Source organism: Musca vetustissima, unplaced genomic scaffold (genome assembly GCF_032173495.1).
Source record: "Musca vetustissima isolate MV318-11 ecotype Yass unplaced genomic scaffold, APGP_CSIRO_Mvet_v1 utg69497, whole genome shotgun sequence".
NCBI lineage: Eukaryota > Metazoa > Arthropoda > Insecta > Diptera > Muscidae > Musca > Musca vetustissima.
The window spans coordinates 351,157-370,457 of NW_026883721.1; the positions used below are offsets into that span (position 1 = coordinate 351,157).

The 19,301-nt window shown below is 33.3% G+C and overlaps 1 protein-coding gene across 1 annotated transcript in view; it reads right to left on the bottom strand.

Annotated features, from left to right (window-relative positions):
* The window catches only part of LOC133330735 (four and a half LIM domains protein 2), a 283,851-nt gene extending 265,056 nt beyond the window's left edge, over positions 1 to 18,795 (bottom strand). Inside the window, exon 1 of the mRNA XM_061539142.1 lies at positions 18,604 to 18,795. Within this exon, the coding sequence (XP_061395126.1) occupies positions 18,604 to 18,780 (177 nt within the window). The 5' untranslated portion in view covers positions 18,781 to 18,795. The remainder of the gene's footprint in view (positions 1 to 18,603) is intronic.
* Between the last annotated feature and the right edge of the window lie 506 nt (positions 18,796 to 19,301).

Consider the following 19,301-nt stretch of genomic DNA (forward strand, 5'->3'; position numbering starts at 1 on the left):
GTAAGTTTGTTAGTTCCATTTGTTTTGTTGTTGTTTGTATGAAAAATTAAAAAAAAATGTTTGCTGATATCGTTCATGCAGACAGATATCAGCGCTCAAGTTTTGACATGGTCATTTTGGTGAATGACCAACCTTAAAAACTGTAAATTTTAACATCGGCCCAAGCTATACAAGTTGTTATACATATCACACCCTCAACATACATACAGCATTTGGTTGATGTAATCGGTATAATAAAGGTATCTTTTTTTAAGTCCCAGGAAGAAAAATCCATTGAAATTAATGAAGATATGTTCAGATTTAGATATACCTGATTTAATTTAATGATCCACTAAATACTGTTCTAATGATGACAAATTTTGCAATCACTTGGATAAAATGTACAAGAATTCGTACCAACCGGACAATTGTTTTGCCTTTAGGGTATATTTTAAAGACATCCGATGGTATATTAAATTCTGGCTGATTAAACTAGCCTGTGTACATTGGGAGCTGTTCGGACAATACTCATGTCGATACAGATACAAAATTTTCCACTTTTTACCAAATATAGTCGAAATTATCTTGTGCTTAGTATTATTTAATTTACAGTCAAATCCGCTTAATTGAAAGTGGTCAAATAGTTTGTTTCAATTATCCGAGGTTTTATATAATCCAAAGTCCGGATAATTGATATAGGTTTCATTTAACCGGAGTTTGATAAATCTGGTATTGAAATCTCATTCACCAATTTCGGCTCCCTCAGCATATCATTTTGCTATTGACAATCGCCTGATCTACTGACTGAATTAATGACGTCGTATTTTTTTTGACCGACTGCTTTGTCCCCAAAAGGAAGGAATTTTCACCTCAATAGCTTTAAACTTGATGTTCAACCCCTCCATTTTATTTAGGTCCATATATGGATTTATTAGGGAATATTCCGGAAATTAGTCACAACGTAAAACTTACGTTCTCAAAACGCAACGCATATATTTTATCAATTAAGCGGAGTTATTTTCAAAGAAACATGACCTTTTAGAAGTAATTTCGTTTTCAATTAACCGATTTTTCATTTAAATGGGTTTTCAATGTATGTAAAGAATTATTAATTTCAAAAATATTTTCCAATTAACCGGAGTTTTCAATTAAGCAGATTCGACTGTCCCTCTGGATCTAGTCCGAGAGAGCATGAAAAATTAGGTTATAATAGACATATAGACGTTCAAAGTCCACTGTGAAATGTGTATCTAGAGATGTAGTAGCCACATCGTCAAGGTCTTAGTATACAGATTGACTTCTTGCCAAGGATATTGGAACCACAAAACAGTATAAACATACGAATTTCTGCATTTTATGAATGCAATTCATAAAATTAATAAGTACTGGTTTCTTGTCAGAGAGAGATAGAGTGAAAAAACAACGTTAGAGTATGTGTGTTTGGTGGTGGATTCGGGCTTCTATGTCACAGACATTTTTGTCGTTTTAATTTTTCTATTTTGTTTTTATTTTTCCTTCTTTGTTATTTCTTGTCTCGTTTCTTCTGATTTACTTATATGTTCGTATTCTGTGTCTGTGTTCGTACCAAAACTTGTTTGATATATTCTATTTAATATGCATATCGAAATAATTCGGAAAATACATATGCGAATTTTGTAACAACAAGAGTGTGTGGCAGAAAGTAGCAATGGAATGCAAAACTAGTCACAATCGAGTGAGTGGAATGTCGGCGGTTGTTAGCAAAAGAAACAGTAGTCAAATAAACGCTTACAAAAATAACAACCACCAAGAAAGGGGGAGAGGCGGACGACAATACCAAAACAAAACGATTGTGATATATATGTAAATCGATTGTAAAAAAAACTCAATACTGGGAGAAATGTTTTATGTCTTTAGTGCGGCATTTAAATAAAACCGAAATGCATATGGGAGCTATATCTAAATCTGAACCGATTTCAACAAAACTTAACACACGTCACTCCAAACTTAATTTGGTACGCTGTACAAATGTTAGTCTCAATCGGATAATTATTAGAACACTTTATAATTGTGTAACTGGCAAAAAAACCTTTAAAAACCAAAAAATTTAAATTTGATTCAAAAAATAAAAACGGCTCTTTAGTGCAGTTGAATTTTGAAAAAATGTCCAGCCATAACTCATTTTTATATATTTTTTATAACTCTTTTTGCTTCTCCTGTCAGATTATTAAAAATATAGTTACGTCCGTTTGCATTTATGATGAGTCCAATATTCTCCACCTTCGAAAATCTTGTAAGTACGGAAAAATGTTATGATGTGAAAAGCTTGGATAACAATTGTCATTCCTTTCGAAATTTCTTGTGCGCACTATCGGCCACAAGGGCGGACGGACGTTTCTAAATCGATTTTAAATTTTCTGAATCGAATTTAGTCTTGGTTTCTTACTGTAAAATCACTTGAGAAATGATTTATTCTTCTGCTATAAAATAACAGTGAGAATTTGCCAGTTGATTAAAAAAAAATAGGTGACAGAAATGTAAAAAAGGTGAGCGGTTAGATGGTTAATATATCAATTTAAAAATTTATTTCATCACTTGGCAGAAAATATCGAAGTTATAATTCATTACCGGTCTGCTGTATTTGTACCCCACATTGAAAGAGGGCTGCTGCTGGCAGCGGCTACAGCTGTGGCTGTCATGAATAGTAGCCATCAAATAAACACCTACTAATGCAAACAAACTGACCGGCTTTTTGACACTGTCATAGACCGGCTTTAATTTGTAACTATAAAAATATGAATGCCTATTCAAAATACATACATACTTACATAATACGAATTGTGTACATTTTTTTTAAAGGGCAATTTCAAACACACACAAATTTGGTTATGATTTATGAGTGAATGTGGTGTACAACTATGAAGACGGGATACACACAGGAGTTGTTTATACGTTCATCTAAATTCCACGTCGTTAATTTGTAATTGAATGAGGTGATATTCTATAGGTGTTGAGTTACTTATTCACTAAAAACGATTTACTTCCTATGACTCAAAATTTTTTGAGGAATTTGCAAAGTGGTAATATATTATTTGATGATGCAATGAATATATGAAGTTGTGTATTTCGACAAAACTAAACAAAAAGTAAGTAATAGGCCGATGAAACTTCGTACATGTACCACTCATTTTATGAGAGTTATATCTATACTAATAAAATAGTAAAGTGATTGACTGACAGACTTAACAATTCATCAACGCCCAGTAAAACGGCTGAAGCTAGAATTTTGTGTGAGGGTCACTATTGGTCCAAAGGTGACAGATAAGTCTAGGTTTGGGAAAAGTACTAAATGTGGTACCATTTGTATTTGGTGAACCGGTGGGGCTAGATCTATGAAATTTGGTTGAGGGTTGTTTATGAAGTGTAGAAAAGATGTACGAAAAGGGTTTTGGACATTCGCATTATAAGTATCCGAAAAGTACTAAAATGTACTAAATTTGTTACGATTTCGTAGCATGTAATTGGAATTTGAAATGCGAATCAAGGTTTAGAAGATCCTAATTATATAGAAGGAGTTAGTTTTAAATGCGTGTATCATGTAAACGAAAAGTACTAAACTGTCCTGAATTTTGTACAATTTAAATTTCGGTGAAACGGATGGAACTGGGATCCTGAAATTTTAAATTAACATTAACCTCCGAATGTTTGAGATATGTAGGTAGTTTTGGATATTTGTACTTATGGGTACGAAAAGTACTACATCGTGGATTTGGTTGAACCGATACAGCTGGAACACTGAAATTTGGAAATAAGATTACTACTGTACTATAGAATTGGGGTATGTTGGTAGTTTGGGAAATTCGTACATATGTGTACCAACTTTGGTACAATTTGTTGGAGTGTAGAATTGGGCGTATGGATATTTTTGTAAATTTGTGCTTATGGGTACTATTTGGTACTAAATTTGATACAATTTGGATTTAGAGCTGGAATAGTTAAAAAAATTAAATCAAGATTACTGGTGGAGTGTAGAGTTGAGGTATGTGGGTGGTTTTGTGAATGCGTACTTTTGTGTAATAAATGGTACTAAATTTGAATTTAGTATTGGGAGTAGTATTGGGATATGTAGGAAGTTTTTGAAATTTGTACGTATTGGAAAAACGTTAATAACTAGATTCTCAAATTAGAAAAAATTTTAGCCAAACCAGATTATTATCAAAGAAGTAAAGGCATCCAAGTAGAGGTTTTTATACACTCTGTGCTGTCCATATTAAGACTATGTCATTGTAAATTGTCTATTATTCTGCTAGAAACGTCAACGTAGCGAATATGAAGCCGGTCTCTTTTATGGGTGGCATGCAAAATTATGGACCTATTTTGAAAATTTTACGAAAAGGTGTTTTTTATTCACCAGCAAAACAAATGCTACCAATGTAATAGAAGCCATTTATATATGGAGCCTATATCAAATATTTTTTACATAGATGTATGCCACCCTCTAAGAATCCAAAATGCCAATAAACCGCCCACAAGGTCAAAGTAACTAAAACATTAAAAATACCAAAAATAGATTGTTACCATTTCAAACGATTATAAATGCACTCCTTGGAAAAATATTCTTTACCAATCCAATCCCAGTCTTGTGATCTAACAGTTAAATTAAAAAATCCACGCAATTACAGTCTTTGAAAAATTATTCATTAAAAATTCCACTCTTGTAGAACTGACAGTCCTTTGCAGACTTTTCATTAAAAAATCCATGCTTACATATCTGACATGTTTCGAGTATTCTATAAATAGAATCCCCGTTGCCATTAGAAAATTGCATTAAGGTCCATAAATAAAAAAAATTGTCAGATCTTTGGGTCTTTGATCCATATAAGTTCGTGGAGGGACCGCATTATACCACTGCGGCACTCTCCATTGTGGTAACACAATTTATTTGGTCAGTTCGCTTTGTACTCTCGTTTGCAATAGACGTACCTCTTCAGTATCTCGGATGTTAAATAACACATTTATTGTTGAAGTGGTTATTGTGTTTTCGACTTTTATTCAAGTGAACGTATTAAAAATAAAGAAAAGAAATACGTAAAAATTCCAAAAAGAACATTCACGCATTATGATTTAGACGAAATGTCTACATCAAAGCATAGAAAAACATTCTCTAAGGCGAGTAATATTTATTTGCCTTTACAAGCTCTTGATGATACTGATCATGATGATGAGAACTATGTCGAAATTGACGACTGCTCTCCTGAAAAGAAACCAGCGTTACCCCCGATCAAAGTATTGGGTCAATCTGTGCGCAAAATACAAGATCTTCTTGGAAGAGAAAACATTTTGGATTATTTTATTAAAAAAATATCAATCGGCGTTAAACTAACATGTGAAACATTAGATACGCATGACAAAATAAAAAGTATTCTCTCCCTGAGTAAATTTCAGTTCTTTTCACACGGCAAAAGAGATGATAAAAAATTCAAAGTTGTGCTGTACGGTCTGGACGGCCGATCACCAGAGGATGTTAAAACCGCTCTCATTAATTTGGGATATAAATGTTGCGAAGTTAAAGCTATTGTTAAAGCACGTGGTGCCTTCGAAGATACTATATTTGTTGTTTACTTCGAGAGAGGTACGGTTAGTCTCAAAGACTTACGCCAAAGAGTTAAGTCTCTCTTCAGAGTAATGATTAAGTGGGACTATCAACGGAGAACCAAAAACAAAGTGATACAATGTCATAGATGCCAGATGCATGGCCATGGCGAGAGAAACTGCAGTGTAAATCCCAATTGTGCCAACTGTGCTGGCAAGCATTTAACTACTGTTTGCCCAAATGCAAATAAGAATAAATGTGCAAATTGTAGCGGTGATCACAAAGCAACATTTGAAGGTTGTCCTAATAGGAAGATGTATTTGGAAATCAAAGAACGTTTAAATAAACCCAATGAAAAACATTCAACAAAAAAGTCCATGACTTTCGATATTTCGAAAGTAGATTTTTGTGAACTGGGACAAAAATCGTATAGTCAGTCGAGGTCTGACAGCAATAGACCAAATATGTCTCCAATGAATGTTGTTCAACACCGTCCGGTCGCAAATGTGTGGACTCAGTCATTCGGCAACACTACCACTGCACATAATATAAGCTCTCCATTATCTACTAACAACAATGACGCATCACCTAACAATTTATTCTCTGAGAGAGAAATTACGTCTCTTACGTTTGACATTATTAATGGATTACAAAATTGTAAAAATAAACAAGAACAATTTAATGTTATTGCTCAGTTAGCAATTAAGTATTTATATAATTCTTATAATTAATGTATGCAGAATCTTTAAATATTATGTTCTGGAACTGTCGTAGTATCCGAAACAAATATGCTGAACTCTTTAATTCTCTTCAACAAAATAATATTGATGTTTGCTTACTCTCTGAAACATGGTTGAAATACTCTTTCAAACTGTATCATCCAAATTTTGTTTGCTTTCGCGTAGATAGAGAACACTCAAATGGGGGAGGTGTTGCCATACTAATTAAAAAATCTTTAAATCATAAAGAGCTGCCTGTAATTCCCACAGAAATTATTGAAAATGTCGGTATTGAAATTTATAATAATTCTAGTAGTATAAAAATATTTAGCACATACTTCCCAGGAGGTCTGAGTTCTACTTCGCGGAAATTTCAGTTCAAATCTGATTTACGGAAGCTTTGTAATATCAACGGACATTTTTTATTATGTGGAGACTTTAATAGTAAACACAGAAATTGGAATTGTACGAGAGCTAATTGTTGGGGAAATATTCTAAATGAATTCACTACATTTTACCCGATTTCCATTTTACATCCTGATGAACATACATATATTCCAACTTCTAACAGGTCGTCGACATCTACTATAGATCTAATAATAACAAATGCGCCCAATTATATCTCACAACTAGCAGTGAGAAATGAGCTTAGTTCCGACCATTTACCCATTACATTTATGTTAAAAACTGATTGTTCTTCAAATTTTCTTGGTTTTGATTATAAAAAAGCTAATTGGAAAGGTTTTAAGTCGCAGTTGTCATCCGATTTTTCTGATATTCCAATGTTAGTAAACGATTCAATAACTACTGACTTTATTGATAATAACATCACTTATCTAGAAGAAAAATTAATTCAAGCTGAGGAAAAGTGGATACCACATAAAAAATTACCTCAAAATTTCATCAAATTACCTAAACAAGTAATACAACTAATAAAACTTAAAAACTATTTTAAACGACAATGGTCTACTTATAGACATGTATATGATTATAATATGATGACGGGACTTACTTTTATTATCAGTCAAGCAATCTCTCAACATCGTAACAAATGTTGGAATACTCGTTTATTAAATCTCAAAAAAGGTGACAAACCTTTTTGGAACATAAGTAAAGTTTTACGGAAAAAATATTCAGTAATTCCATTCCTCTATAATGCTGATAATAAATTATTTTCTAGCAAAGAGAAAGCTCAAGCTTTAGCCGATACTTTCTCAAGAAATCATAATATAACAAATAATCTTGGTGACCGATCCCACAACCAAATGATTTCTATTTTCATGGATAACTTTCGTATCACAGATTCACCTGGCTGTACAGCTGATTTTGTTGATTCTGAAAGTGTATTCTCCTTATTACAAACTACGAAAAAGAAGCAGTCCATGGGGCCAGATAACATTAAATTGGTATTACTTTTAAACTCACCAAAAAATGTTATAAATTTTATAGCTTTTATCTTTAACTGTTGCCTAAAACTAAACTACTTTCCAACAAAGTGGAAGTCGGCTAAAGTAATCCCAATCATGAAAACTGGCAAGCCTCCTAATTCTATTAGTAGCTACAGGCCTATAAGTTTATTAAATGTAATTAGTAAAGTTTTTGAAAAAGTTATTAAAGAAAAATTAAATTTATTTATTGAAAACCATTTCATAATCCCAGATGAACAGTTTGGTTTCAGAAGCTTTCATAGCACTACTCAACAGGCAAAACGAATATGTAATTTTGTAAAAATGGGCTTTAAAAACAAGAAGTCGACTGGCTTAGTTTTATTAGACGTGGAAAAAGCTTTTGATACCGTTTGGCATGATGCTCTAATTTACAAGCTTGTTCAATTTGGTTTTCCTTTATACCTAGTTAAGCTTATATATAATTTTGTGACTAATCGTAAAATGTATGTATGTGTTAACAATGTAATGTCTAACGAGGTTACAATTACTGCAGGCGTACCCCAAGGATCGGTACTAGGTCCTCTTTTATATATAATTTTTTGCTCAGACTTTCCCAATTTGCCCAATTGTTCTACATCTTTATATGCTGATGATGTTGGAATTTTCACCTCCGATGAATGTCCCCAAACCATCACAAGTAATCTTGAATTTGCTGTTCAGACCATTAATTCATACATGCATAAATGGAAAATTAAGCTTAATATAAGTAAATCGCAGGCCATCTTTTTTACTCGAAAAAGAAAATCCTGCAACTTACCGAGCACTTCACTACGTATCTCTAATAATTTAATTCCGTGGTCGACCAGTGTCAAATATCTAGGTATAATTCTCGACCCAAAATTATTATTTCGTGATCATATTAAATTTATCAAGGACAAATTTAATGTTGCGATCAAATTGATGTACCCTTTAATAAACAGACACTCTAAACTCTCCCTTAGTAATAAACTTTTAATTTACAAATCCATTTTTCAAGCCATCTTAATGTATGGTTCGCCTGTGTGGGGAGTATGTGCAAATACACATGTCCAAAACTTGCAAGTTTGCCAGAATAAATTGTTGAAATTAATGATGAAATTACCATGGCATTTTTCCACTAAAAGACTGCATGCACAAGCTAAAGTAAAAATGTTATCTTTAAAAATTTCTGAAGCTCAAAACCGATTTAGAGATCATTGCAGTATGTCTTCTAACCAACTCATATATAACATGTACATTAATGAATTTACTTAAAAAATTTTTATATATGTAAATTATTACTATTTTTATAAATATTATATAATTTCTTCTCCATTCCACACATCTACATATCTTTAATTAAAAATTATATCACTATTATTGTATATATTGTATCTTCGCTTTTTCAGCCTATACCTCTTACATTATAATTTACATCTAAATTATGTATGTCTGAGTTCAATTTACTTAAATTCAAAGGTTTTTGATTTGTAGTATTTTCCTTTGCAATCTTTACTTCCTCTTCCATTTTTTTCCTACTTTTACTTTTTATAATGTTATAGAATTAAGGTTAATTCCGTTTCTTTACGTGCATTTTGTGAATAAATTGTAATATTTTACTACTTGAATAATAAATAAAAAAAAAAAAAATTTATTTGGTCAACACGAGAAAGAAGGTTAAACGCTTTTAGACATGAAATGGCCGTAAAGGAAACCCATAACGATGTGAGTGGACGAATGAATAAATGCATGGATGGAGATGGAAGGTACTGTGTATGACGGCTTGACCGATATATTGATCAATGCGGATCAATCAAATTGCTGCTGCTGCACGTGTCATTGTGTAGCTTTGAAGGAAGCTCGGACAGTGGGAAATATGGTTATACCGTTTAAATAATTGAATATACACAGCTCCCACACACACACGCTCACTAATCGCCAGAGGGTATGACAATACGACATTGGGTCAATTAACGAAATATGACATGCATAAATCGATGTCTACCATCATAAAAGATCTCACTATGATATAGCATAATTTTCATTTTGCTAAAAGCTCTGTAAAAGTTTAATGTCTTTTTTTTAATAAAACAGCCCTACGACCCCCTTGATTGAGGGTCACCATCCACCAAAAAATGTCTGTCATAGGAACTGAAAATTAAAATTGATGGACTCAAGGTCAATGTTCATTTTATATCTTCCGTTGTTTTGGACATTTTGTCATAAACACACACACACACATACACTCACCCATAAGAATAAGAATTGATGAACATTTAGTTTCGAATTTCGCATTGCCCGGCATTGATTTTCGAAGCATTTCGAAGAATTAATATTTCGTTGGGAGTTATTATGATGCAATCGATTCACTGAAAAGGATGAGATCATCATCTTCGTGGTCATAAAACAAAAACACCCCAGCAATAACATTTCTGGGATGAACCTAAAACAGCGAAAAAGAACGGCGACAATAAGAACAACATTCCGCACTTTAAATGCCACAAAGAAGAAACACAAGTCCCAAGCAAATAAATATTGTAATGTTTGTTTCTTCTTCTTCGTTTTGGTTTAACCGGTTGCAATAGCCACAGTTTGGATATGCGCTGTTTACTCGGCTTTTTGAGATATGTAAACATAAAGTGAAAATAACAAAATAAAATCGTATATTGCTGACTCATCATACGATCTACAAAGGTGAATTTTTAATTAATATTTTTCCACCGACTGTCTCTCCACAAGAGTATTTAAAATATTTAAAGAATATTTTTCCAAGGACTATAAGCGTGGATTTTTTAAAGAATATTTTTCCAAGGACTATAAATAATATTTTTCCTCGGACTATAAGCGTAGATTTTTTGAAGAATATTTTCCAAGGACTATAAGCGTGGATTATTTAAAGAATATTTTTCAAAGGACTATAAGCGTGGAATTTTTAAGAAAAAATTTCCAAGGACTATAAGCGTGTATTTTTTAATGAAAAAATTTCCAAGGACTATAAGCGTGGATTTTTAATGAAAAATTTTCCAAGGACTATAAGCGTGGATTTTTTAAAGAATATTTTTGCAAGGACTATAAGAATGGATTTTTTAAAGAATATTTTTTCAAAGACTATAAGATCGGATTTGTTAATGAATATTTTTTCAACGACTCTCAGAAAAAACGTGGAATTTAAAAAAATAATTTTCCTGTCAGATCCAAAGGCATGGACTTTTTAAACATATTTTTTCAACGACTGTCAGATCCAAGACCATGGACTTTTTAAACATATTTTTCCAAGGCTTTTGTAATCAAGTCTGAATTTTTTCAAGGACTGTCAGATCTATAAGTACGGATTTTTTTCCAAAGAATGATTTTCCAATGATTCTCAGCAGACTTGTCATTTTTTTTTTGCAATGTATCGAAATATTCACCGAAGACCCGGGTGAAAATAATCAATATTGGTCCACTTTTTAGGATAGCCCCCATCTAACGGTACCCCCATTATTCGGCATTTCACGGGTTCTAGACACGTTTTTCAACATTATCAGTTCTACATTGGTATTTTGGATTCACTTTAGCTATCAGATCTGCCTATCAAAAATTTAAAATATTGGTCCATGTTTCGATGTAGCCCCCATATAACGATCCCCCAATATTCGGTATTTTTATGTGTTCGGGCACATCTTTCTACGTAATTGGCTGTAATTTATTTTATTGGGTTGTGGTATGGTAGTAAATCTTCCTACCAAAAATTGTCAATATTGTTCCACCTTTTACAAAAGGTCGGTATTTTGGGGAGCTTGAGCGCGAATTTCTACCAATTTGGGAGCAGTTTAATGTTTTAAATTATTTACTGAGTAGAAAATTTACCTACCAAAAATTACCAACATGGGCCCATGTGTCCGGTTAGTCCCTATATAATGGTAACTCCCATTATTTGGTATTTTGCGGTTATGAGCACACTTTTAATCGAATTGTCTCTAGTTAGATTTTTCAGGTTCTCATAGACAAATCTTCTGTTAAACATAATCAATATTGTATCACTTTTTTGAGAATATGGATCGAAATTCTGATATAACTCCACCCACAAGTAGCGGTACTTGTTACTTAGCTGGCTTGTTAAAGAATGGTTGTTCGATAAGCCGAGCTTAAAAAATCCTAGCACGTCGGTCTTGATCTTTCTATATTCAGCTTGGTCTTTCCATCGAATTCTCGGCCTTCCCCTTTTGCGTGAATCATCACTTGGCTCGCTTTTATATGCCTTTTGAGCTGGGGCACCTCATCCATTCTTACAGCTCGATCTGTCTGACTATGTCGATGCCCGAGAATAGAGGGTACAGCTCATGGTTGATACCATCAGCATGGTTTTCTCGCCATTTAATGCCAGTCCCACTTTGACAGACTACTTCCAATTCGTTCTAAGGTAGCTATAACCGCTCGCAATTTCGACCCATTATGTCGATGTCGTCCGCGTAGGCGAATAAAATGTTTTGTTTGGTGTACATCGTGATATTTCTGTTCACATTTGCATCTCGTATGACCTTTTCCAGCAGCATGTTAAAAATGTCACACGACAAACTGTCACCTTGTCTGAATCCTCGATCGTTATTGAAAGGCTCCGCTGCTGCTTTATTATTCTTCTGCCAATTAATAGCTATTCTGACCTCTATATCTTCTATCTTCATCATTACTATTTTCTTCTTCATCATTACTATTTGATACCAGAAACTTTGCAAATGCTCCTTCGAGATATTCAACACGCTATCTGTATCTGTTACCAGGTTTCCTTCTTCATCCCTACATAGCGGTACTTGTGGGTAGTATTGATAAATTTTGAATCGAATTTCCTAATGTAATTGGGTATGATTTATGATTGGTGTTCGTTCGGCCAGGCCGAACTTAACGTTTTTACTTATTTTAAAGATTATTTTACCAGATACCTGTAGAATTAAGCATATTTTTATAAGGTTTAATTTCCGAAGGTTTCAAAGCCTGGTATGTAGGAAAAATATTGTCAAACGTGTTTTTTCACTTGTGAGGCATTTTAATAGGACTTCTAACGAATTTCACATTTTCACTATTTTTCGTTATTAAGAAAAAATTAATCTACTAATAAATGATTAATGTTTTGCTACATTCATCCAAGATATCAACAATATGGAGCAAAAAGTTTACCTCTGATTATTTAAAACAACACAAAAAACCGACCCACTGCACTTTATCGGCTGAGTAATGACTCAGACCAGAAACACAAAACCATAACAGAAATCTTATCAGTTAAATCTTCAATTTATGCGAGTGTGTGTGTCGTTGTTGTTGTTTGGCCAAATTAAAGCAGTTATCGCTTTATAAAAAACAAATAGCAAAGGCATGACGATGACGGCTACAACACCAAAAATGGGGAGTCAGCAACAACAAAAATATTTCAAAATTGTTGTACACTTGAAAATCTTAAACAAATTGAATTAGTTCATATTTATTATTATAAACAAAAATATATAGCAACAACAAAAAGGTAAATAATACCAAACTGGCTGGTGTGTGCTTTTTGTTTTTATTGCAAAAAAAGATAATAAATTTATGTTTGTTTTTTGGACTACTCTATATCAAACTTCTTCACCCGTCCAAAACAAATCGATCGCAAACGTAATGGCCCTTCTTATCATTGCAGTTTTTCTGTGTGTGCGAAGGTTGAACGGTGAAGATTTCATAATATGTTTTTTTTTATTAAATGTTTTTATACCAAATTTTGGTCTCAGTCCAACATTCGCGGGGTAAAGAGTAAAAAGACAAGAGCAACAACACAAATACCAGACATTCTGCAGAAGCTACAAAACACGTAACAGTAACGACGACAATGATCGCATTACAGGAGGCATTGGTGCGGGAAGGTGTTTTGTGAACGAACGAATGTCGTTAAATATTCGCATGGGGAGACAATTTATTGGAACCATATATGTATGTTTGTATGCATGGGCTCAAGAATTTGTTTTAATTGATGAAAAGACTAACCGATTCGCACAGTGGTTATTCACGGTTGAATGTGATTTCATTACACACTCCAACAGATCCAATATGAGGTGGACCTAAATTCGATACCACGGTAGGTAAATTGATGCCGGACAAAGCCGAAATACCAAACTACAATTGGAAAATTGGGTAGCCCTTTAATATGATGCGTGACCTTTGCATTAGAGCTATGTAGAAACATGAACATTTCCGTGAAGAAATTGTTTACCCACCAAAGGTCTTGACATACTCCCCTACTGGAAATGTCGGTAGTGAATCCCTATTGATTCACTACTAACATTGTCAGCAGTACTACTGACCGACTGTTAAAAACTCCATGATTTTCCTATAGACATTTTATATAAACGTGTCAAAGTGATAGTGATATTGTCAATAGTGAGTCAAGAGCGACATTTGGGGTAGTGAGTCAATACAAACCACAGAAATAGTGAGTCAATAGAGACTTTGGATTTTCCACAAAATGTTTCAAAAAATCACTAATATTTTCACCACAAAAGTCGTCGACCGTCTTAGAATTTCACATGCATTTTATTTTTATTTTTCGAAATAAAATTTTGTCACAAGTACTAACCGCGAAAAGAATATAACACAACATAATTACGAAAATGGAAGAAAGGAGAAGAAGAAGCACAATAGGCAATAACCTTTATATATGAACATGTTTCTTCTTATTGAAGTAAATGCGGTACAATTGACAACATGTTGACAACGTCGTAGAAAAGTGTTGTCAATGTCCCCGTACTTGTAGACAAAAGTGTAGACATGACCACCGCCGTCCCAACGTTTCCTTCGGAGTCACTTTATGATTCATTAACACCAAGACGAAACGGCCGAAGCTAGGTAAGTATCACACAAGGTTCGAAGGAAATTCGAACTTAGGAATGAAAATCAGGGTTGATGTAAGGAGGTGGTTTTCGAAGTGTGCACTCATGTACACGAAAAGTACTAAATTTGATACAACTTTATTTAATTTGGAGGAACGAAAAGAGCTGAAATTAAAATTACTATCAATGTAGAATTGGGGATAGTTTTGGAAATTTCAACTTATGGGTACGAAAAGTACTAAATTTGGATTGTTGTGGACCATTGGAACGAGAGTACTGAAATTTGGCAAAAAAACAAATCTATTGGATTGTTTGATTGAGGTATGAAAATTTGAATTAATATATAATAAACGGTACTAAATTTGGTACAATTTGAGTTTGGGTGAACCGATATATCTGAAAACATGAAATCTGGAATTCTGATTATTGTTGTAGTTTATGATTGTATATGAAGGTAGTTTTAGAATATGGTACTTATATATGTCTAACTTTGATACCATTTGGATTTGGGTAAACCGATACATCTGGAATCCTGAAATTTAGAAGTAAGCTAATTTTATTGTAGGATTGAGGTAAGTACACTTGCCGAAACTTAAAAAAAAAACTTTAATATATTTTTGAAGTTCAAAGTTCAATGTGTAGGAATACTTTTTCTGGCAAAAGTATTTCTATATTTGATTTTACATTTTTGCAGCAACAGCTTGTCCATATACCAAAATTAATTTTGGCTTTTAATTAGTTTGCCAAATTAAATGTTGAACTTGTTTTCCTATCCGGATTACTTCAATTGTCAATAATTCTAAACCACTGTTTATTGAAAACGAAAATGTGTTGGTGCGTGGTATGACTGATTCCATACCATGAGTGGACAACCAAATTGAAACAATAATAACAACAAAATAAACAAAACAAAAACAGCAAATTCTACAAATAAAATCATATTTGCCTTTTAAATAAATACTTCATAAAAAATAAAACAAAACAAAACAAAAAAATACTGCACAAAAAGGTATTTAGCGTCTGCCGGCGATGGTGGCAGTCGCAATTTTGTTGCGAGTTGGCGCTATACGATTTGTTTTATCAATTTATTTGTTGTTGTTGTTTTTTGTACTTATTTGAATGTGGTGCATTTGTCTGTGTGTTGACGAGGGATCTGGGCTTTTGTGAAATTACGTCATGGCTAAAGTAAACGAACGCTTGGCATTGCAAAAACCAAAACAGACAAAATTTCTGTCGGTGTCGAGACGACAATGCGCAATTCGTGAAAATGTTGCCGGTACCGCAGATACCGCTTTTTATGGTCAAATACCCTACAGCAATGATGTGATCAATTCCAGTGATTGATAGCATAAGGTGGCCTATGGGAACACATTACACAGAGAAGGGGTTCAATGCAATAAAGTGGCGCAGGGTGTGAATGTAGATCACGTGTAGCTAACTGATATATTTATGATTCCGAAAGAAATGAATCACAACATTTTCCCAACATGTATAAGACGGGGTTTAACATAGAAATAACTCGGAAATGTCCCATGCGAATGGAACAATGATATACCATATGTATTTATAACTGTAACGTCTGAACCACCGAAGTTTCATAATTACACTATGAAACAAACAACATCAGAATTCTATAAATCGTCACAAAATATAAAGTAAACAAATTACACCTCTTGGTGAACGAAGAGAGAAGAGTGCCTTAGACCCATATATAACACCCTATACCATAACTTCTATATTTGACTCTTATTATTATTATTATTTTTTTTTTTTTTGCTGTGTGGAATTTCAATTTTGCATTGTTTTGTTTTTACGCCACCACATCTTGTGGCCGACTCGAAACTGAAATGGATACTGACAAAAATGCAAAAAACAAGTCAAAAGATTATGACGAAGGCCAGACAGAGGAGAAGAGTGCCATCGTGGTGTGACAACTTCATTGACGATGATGTGACATCTGAAGAAATACGACCGAGGGTAACTATTTCGAAAATGTTTATTTACATGTGATTGTAATTCGTACGTACATATTTATAAACAAATATTTTCACTGTGTTTCAATGCTAATAAATTAAAAATTCATTATCCAAACAACTAAAAATTTATATAATCGGTCTACACCAAAATGTTTTGTAGACTGAAGAGAACTCCATATATTGAAAAATCGTGACTATTTTCAATATTTCGACTATCTGTTGCCGACAATTCTGACCAAAAAAACCGATAATCGGTTGAATCTAATACATCTAGGAAAACCTTAAGGGTTTATAGACACATATTGAGTACCAAATAATCAAGTTTTCATAATTTTTTACAAGAAATCTCCTAATTTTTATTCGAAAGGACACACTTTGAGCTTTGTTGGGAAGTTTTAATGGATCCGTCATACAGTCCGGACTTGGCACCAAGCGATTATCACATTTTTCTTGCATTAAAAAATTTCTTTAATGATAAAAAATTGGTATCTATGGAGGATTGCGAAAATCGACTAGTAAAGTTTTTTGCATATAGAGAGCAGGACTTCTATGAGAGAGGCATTACGAAGTTAAAATTAAATTGGCCAAAACCGGACAGGTTTATATAAAAATAATGGATTTATTATTACGATGTAGACATTTATCGAAATCTTAAAAAGCTCATTGATTAAGACGTTAATAATAAAAGAACGAATCAGAAACTTTCAAAACCATATGTGATCGGGGTTTCGAAATTAATTAAAAAGAAACAAATAACAAAGTGTCAGTCGGTTATGCCGACATGTATATATCTATGGCTTCTGCAGGTATATTTGATTTGTAAATATTGAAAATTTTGAAAATTGTGGGGGAGGCACAAAAAGGAGTGGACCAATTGGTCCCATCTTCGGACTTTAAATAGGCCTGGCAAAGATAATAGGCTACGCACATTTTGGTTCAAACTATTCGCCTGATATTGTATTAATAAATATTGACAATTTTTAAACTTTTCACCAACATTTTTACCATTTTGTGAGGGAGGTACCAAAAGGAGTGAACCGGTATTCCCCACCTTGAACTATGTTTGGAAGAAATAATACGATGCGCAAAGTTTGGATGAAATCGCTTAGTCCTTTCTAGAGTTATCGTGAGCACCAGCCGGCCAGACAGATTCCAAATTGTCTAAAACGGATTTGGTCCAAAGAAACATGGGGTCTAAAATCAATATTTCGATGACATTTCCAAATTACATTAATTAAATGGTAAATTCCTATATAGGTGTTTCTGTCACAAATTCCAAGTTTTGAATGATGAATGAAACGCTCCTCTATCTCGAGTCCCTGTGTATCATTTTCGTTCATATTTTCTCGAAACACAATCTAAACACTACAATAATACATTTTTTTACTCCAGTATGTCGGCCATAATATTTTAGATAGGGTCCCCAAAAACTGTAAATTTATATTCGTATGTTTTCATGTACCGTTTCCGCTTTCAGCCCATCCTTGCTTAGAGCACATATCGTTGTACATTAACATATTTTAATATACTCACAAAAGCTTTAACATTTATAAGGAATTTTTCTCGATTTTGTGTTACAGTGTAATATGTCAATGGTACAATTTTTTTTCTTTAGACCACTTTTTATTCCCTTATAATACAAAATAAAAAAAAACTTTCTCAAATATCATTGGCGTCAAAAAATCTATAAAGACATATTAAAATTTTCACGCTATGATGATTTAATTTGTTCGACATTCTCATTCCTTAGCATTAATACAATATTAAGAGGTTTATTTGAAATCAAAGAAAAATGGGTTTCCCAGAAAACTGAGATTTTCCTGTGGAAACTCGAAATGGTTACTTGCAATCATAAAAACCTAATAAATAATATTACAGGAATTCTGTCTGTCTGCTTAGATCTCGAGTGGCTCTTCACCTATTACATTCACAAGTACTATTCTACATCAGCTGTAAGTCTTTATGGATGTATGTAACACCCAAACATCCAAACACACACATAAATACATCCACCAACGATATCTTTAAAATCAATGTCTACCCCCTTTCCAGATTTGTGTTCTTTTTTCTTCTAAATGAAAAGGGAAATTGAAAGGCGAAACGAGGAAAAAAACTTACCGTTTCGGAGAAATCATCACGTGAGCGTCTGGATATGGTCGAATGATTGTTGTTCGGATGGTTATGTTGTTGATGGTGGTTCTGATGATTAAGATGCTGCGACTGAGACAGCGACTGCTGATGTTGCTGTTGTTGAAGGATGTGATGATGATTCATGGTATCCTTGGTTGGTGACATTTTCGTTAAAGAAATAATCTTGACTGACTGACAGACTGGCCCGTTGGCTGGCAGAGAGGGTTGTTTGGTTGGTTGGTCGCTGTTTAATTGAATTCCGTTAGAAAAAAAACGTTAACCTGAAAAGAAATCGAAAACACAATAAAATGAAATGAAACATCCATAACGTAACGAAATGTCAAAACATTTATCTGTTCATGTTACAATTCTCTCACAATACCCCAGAACATCCTCCAAAAGCAATGCCACAAAGAAAAAACGATTGACAGTATCGATGTGTAAAGGATTTTTTTTCAATTTTTTTTTTACAAAAAAATGTTAGTTTGGCATTTGGTGCTAAGTAAGTGAAGTATAAAAATATGGGAACCGATTTGAAACAAAATTAACAGGTGCTAATTCAAGGTGTTTTTACAAACTCTTGGAACTTATAATATTCTCACAACATATTTGTGTAAGTTAAAATTACTAAATAAATTCTGACAAGATTATTTAACGATGATATAAGTTATCATACATTTGGTCTG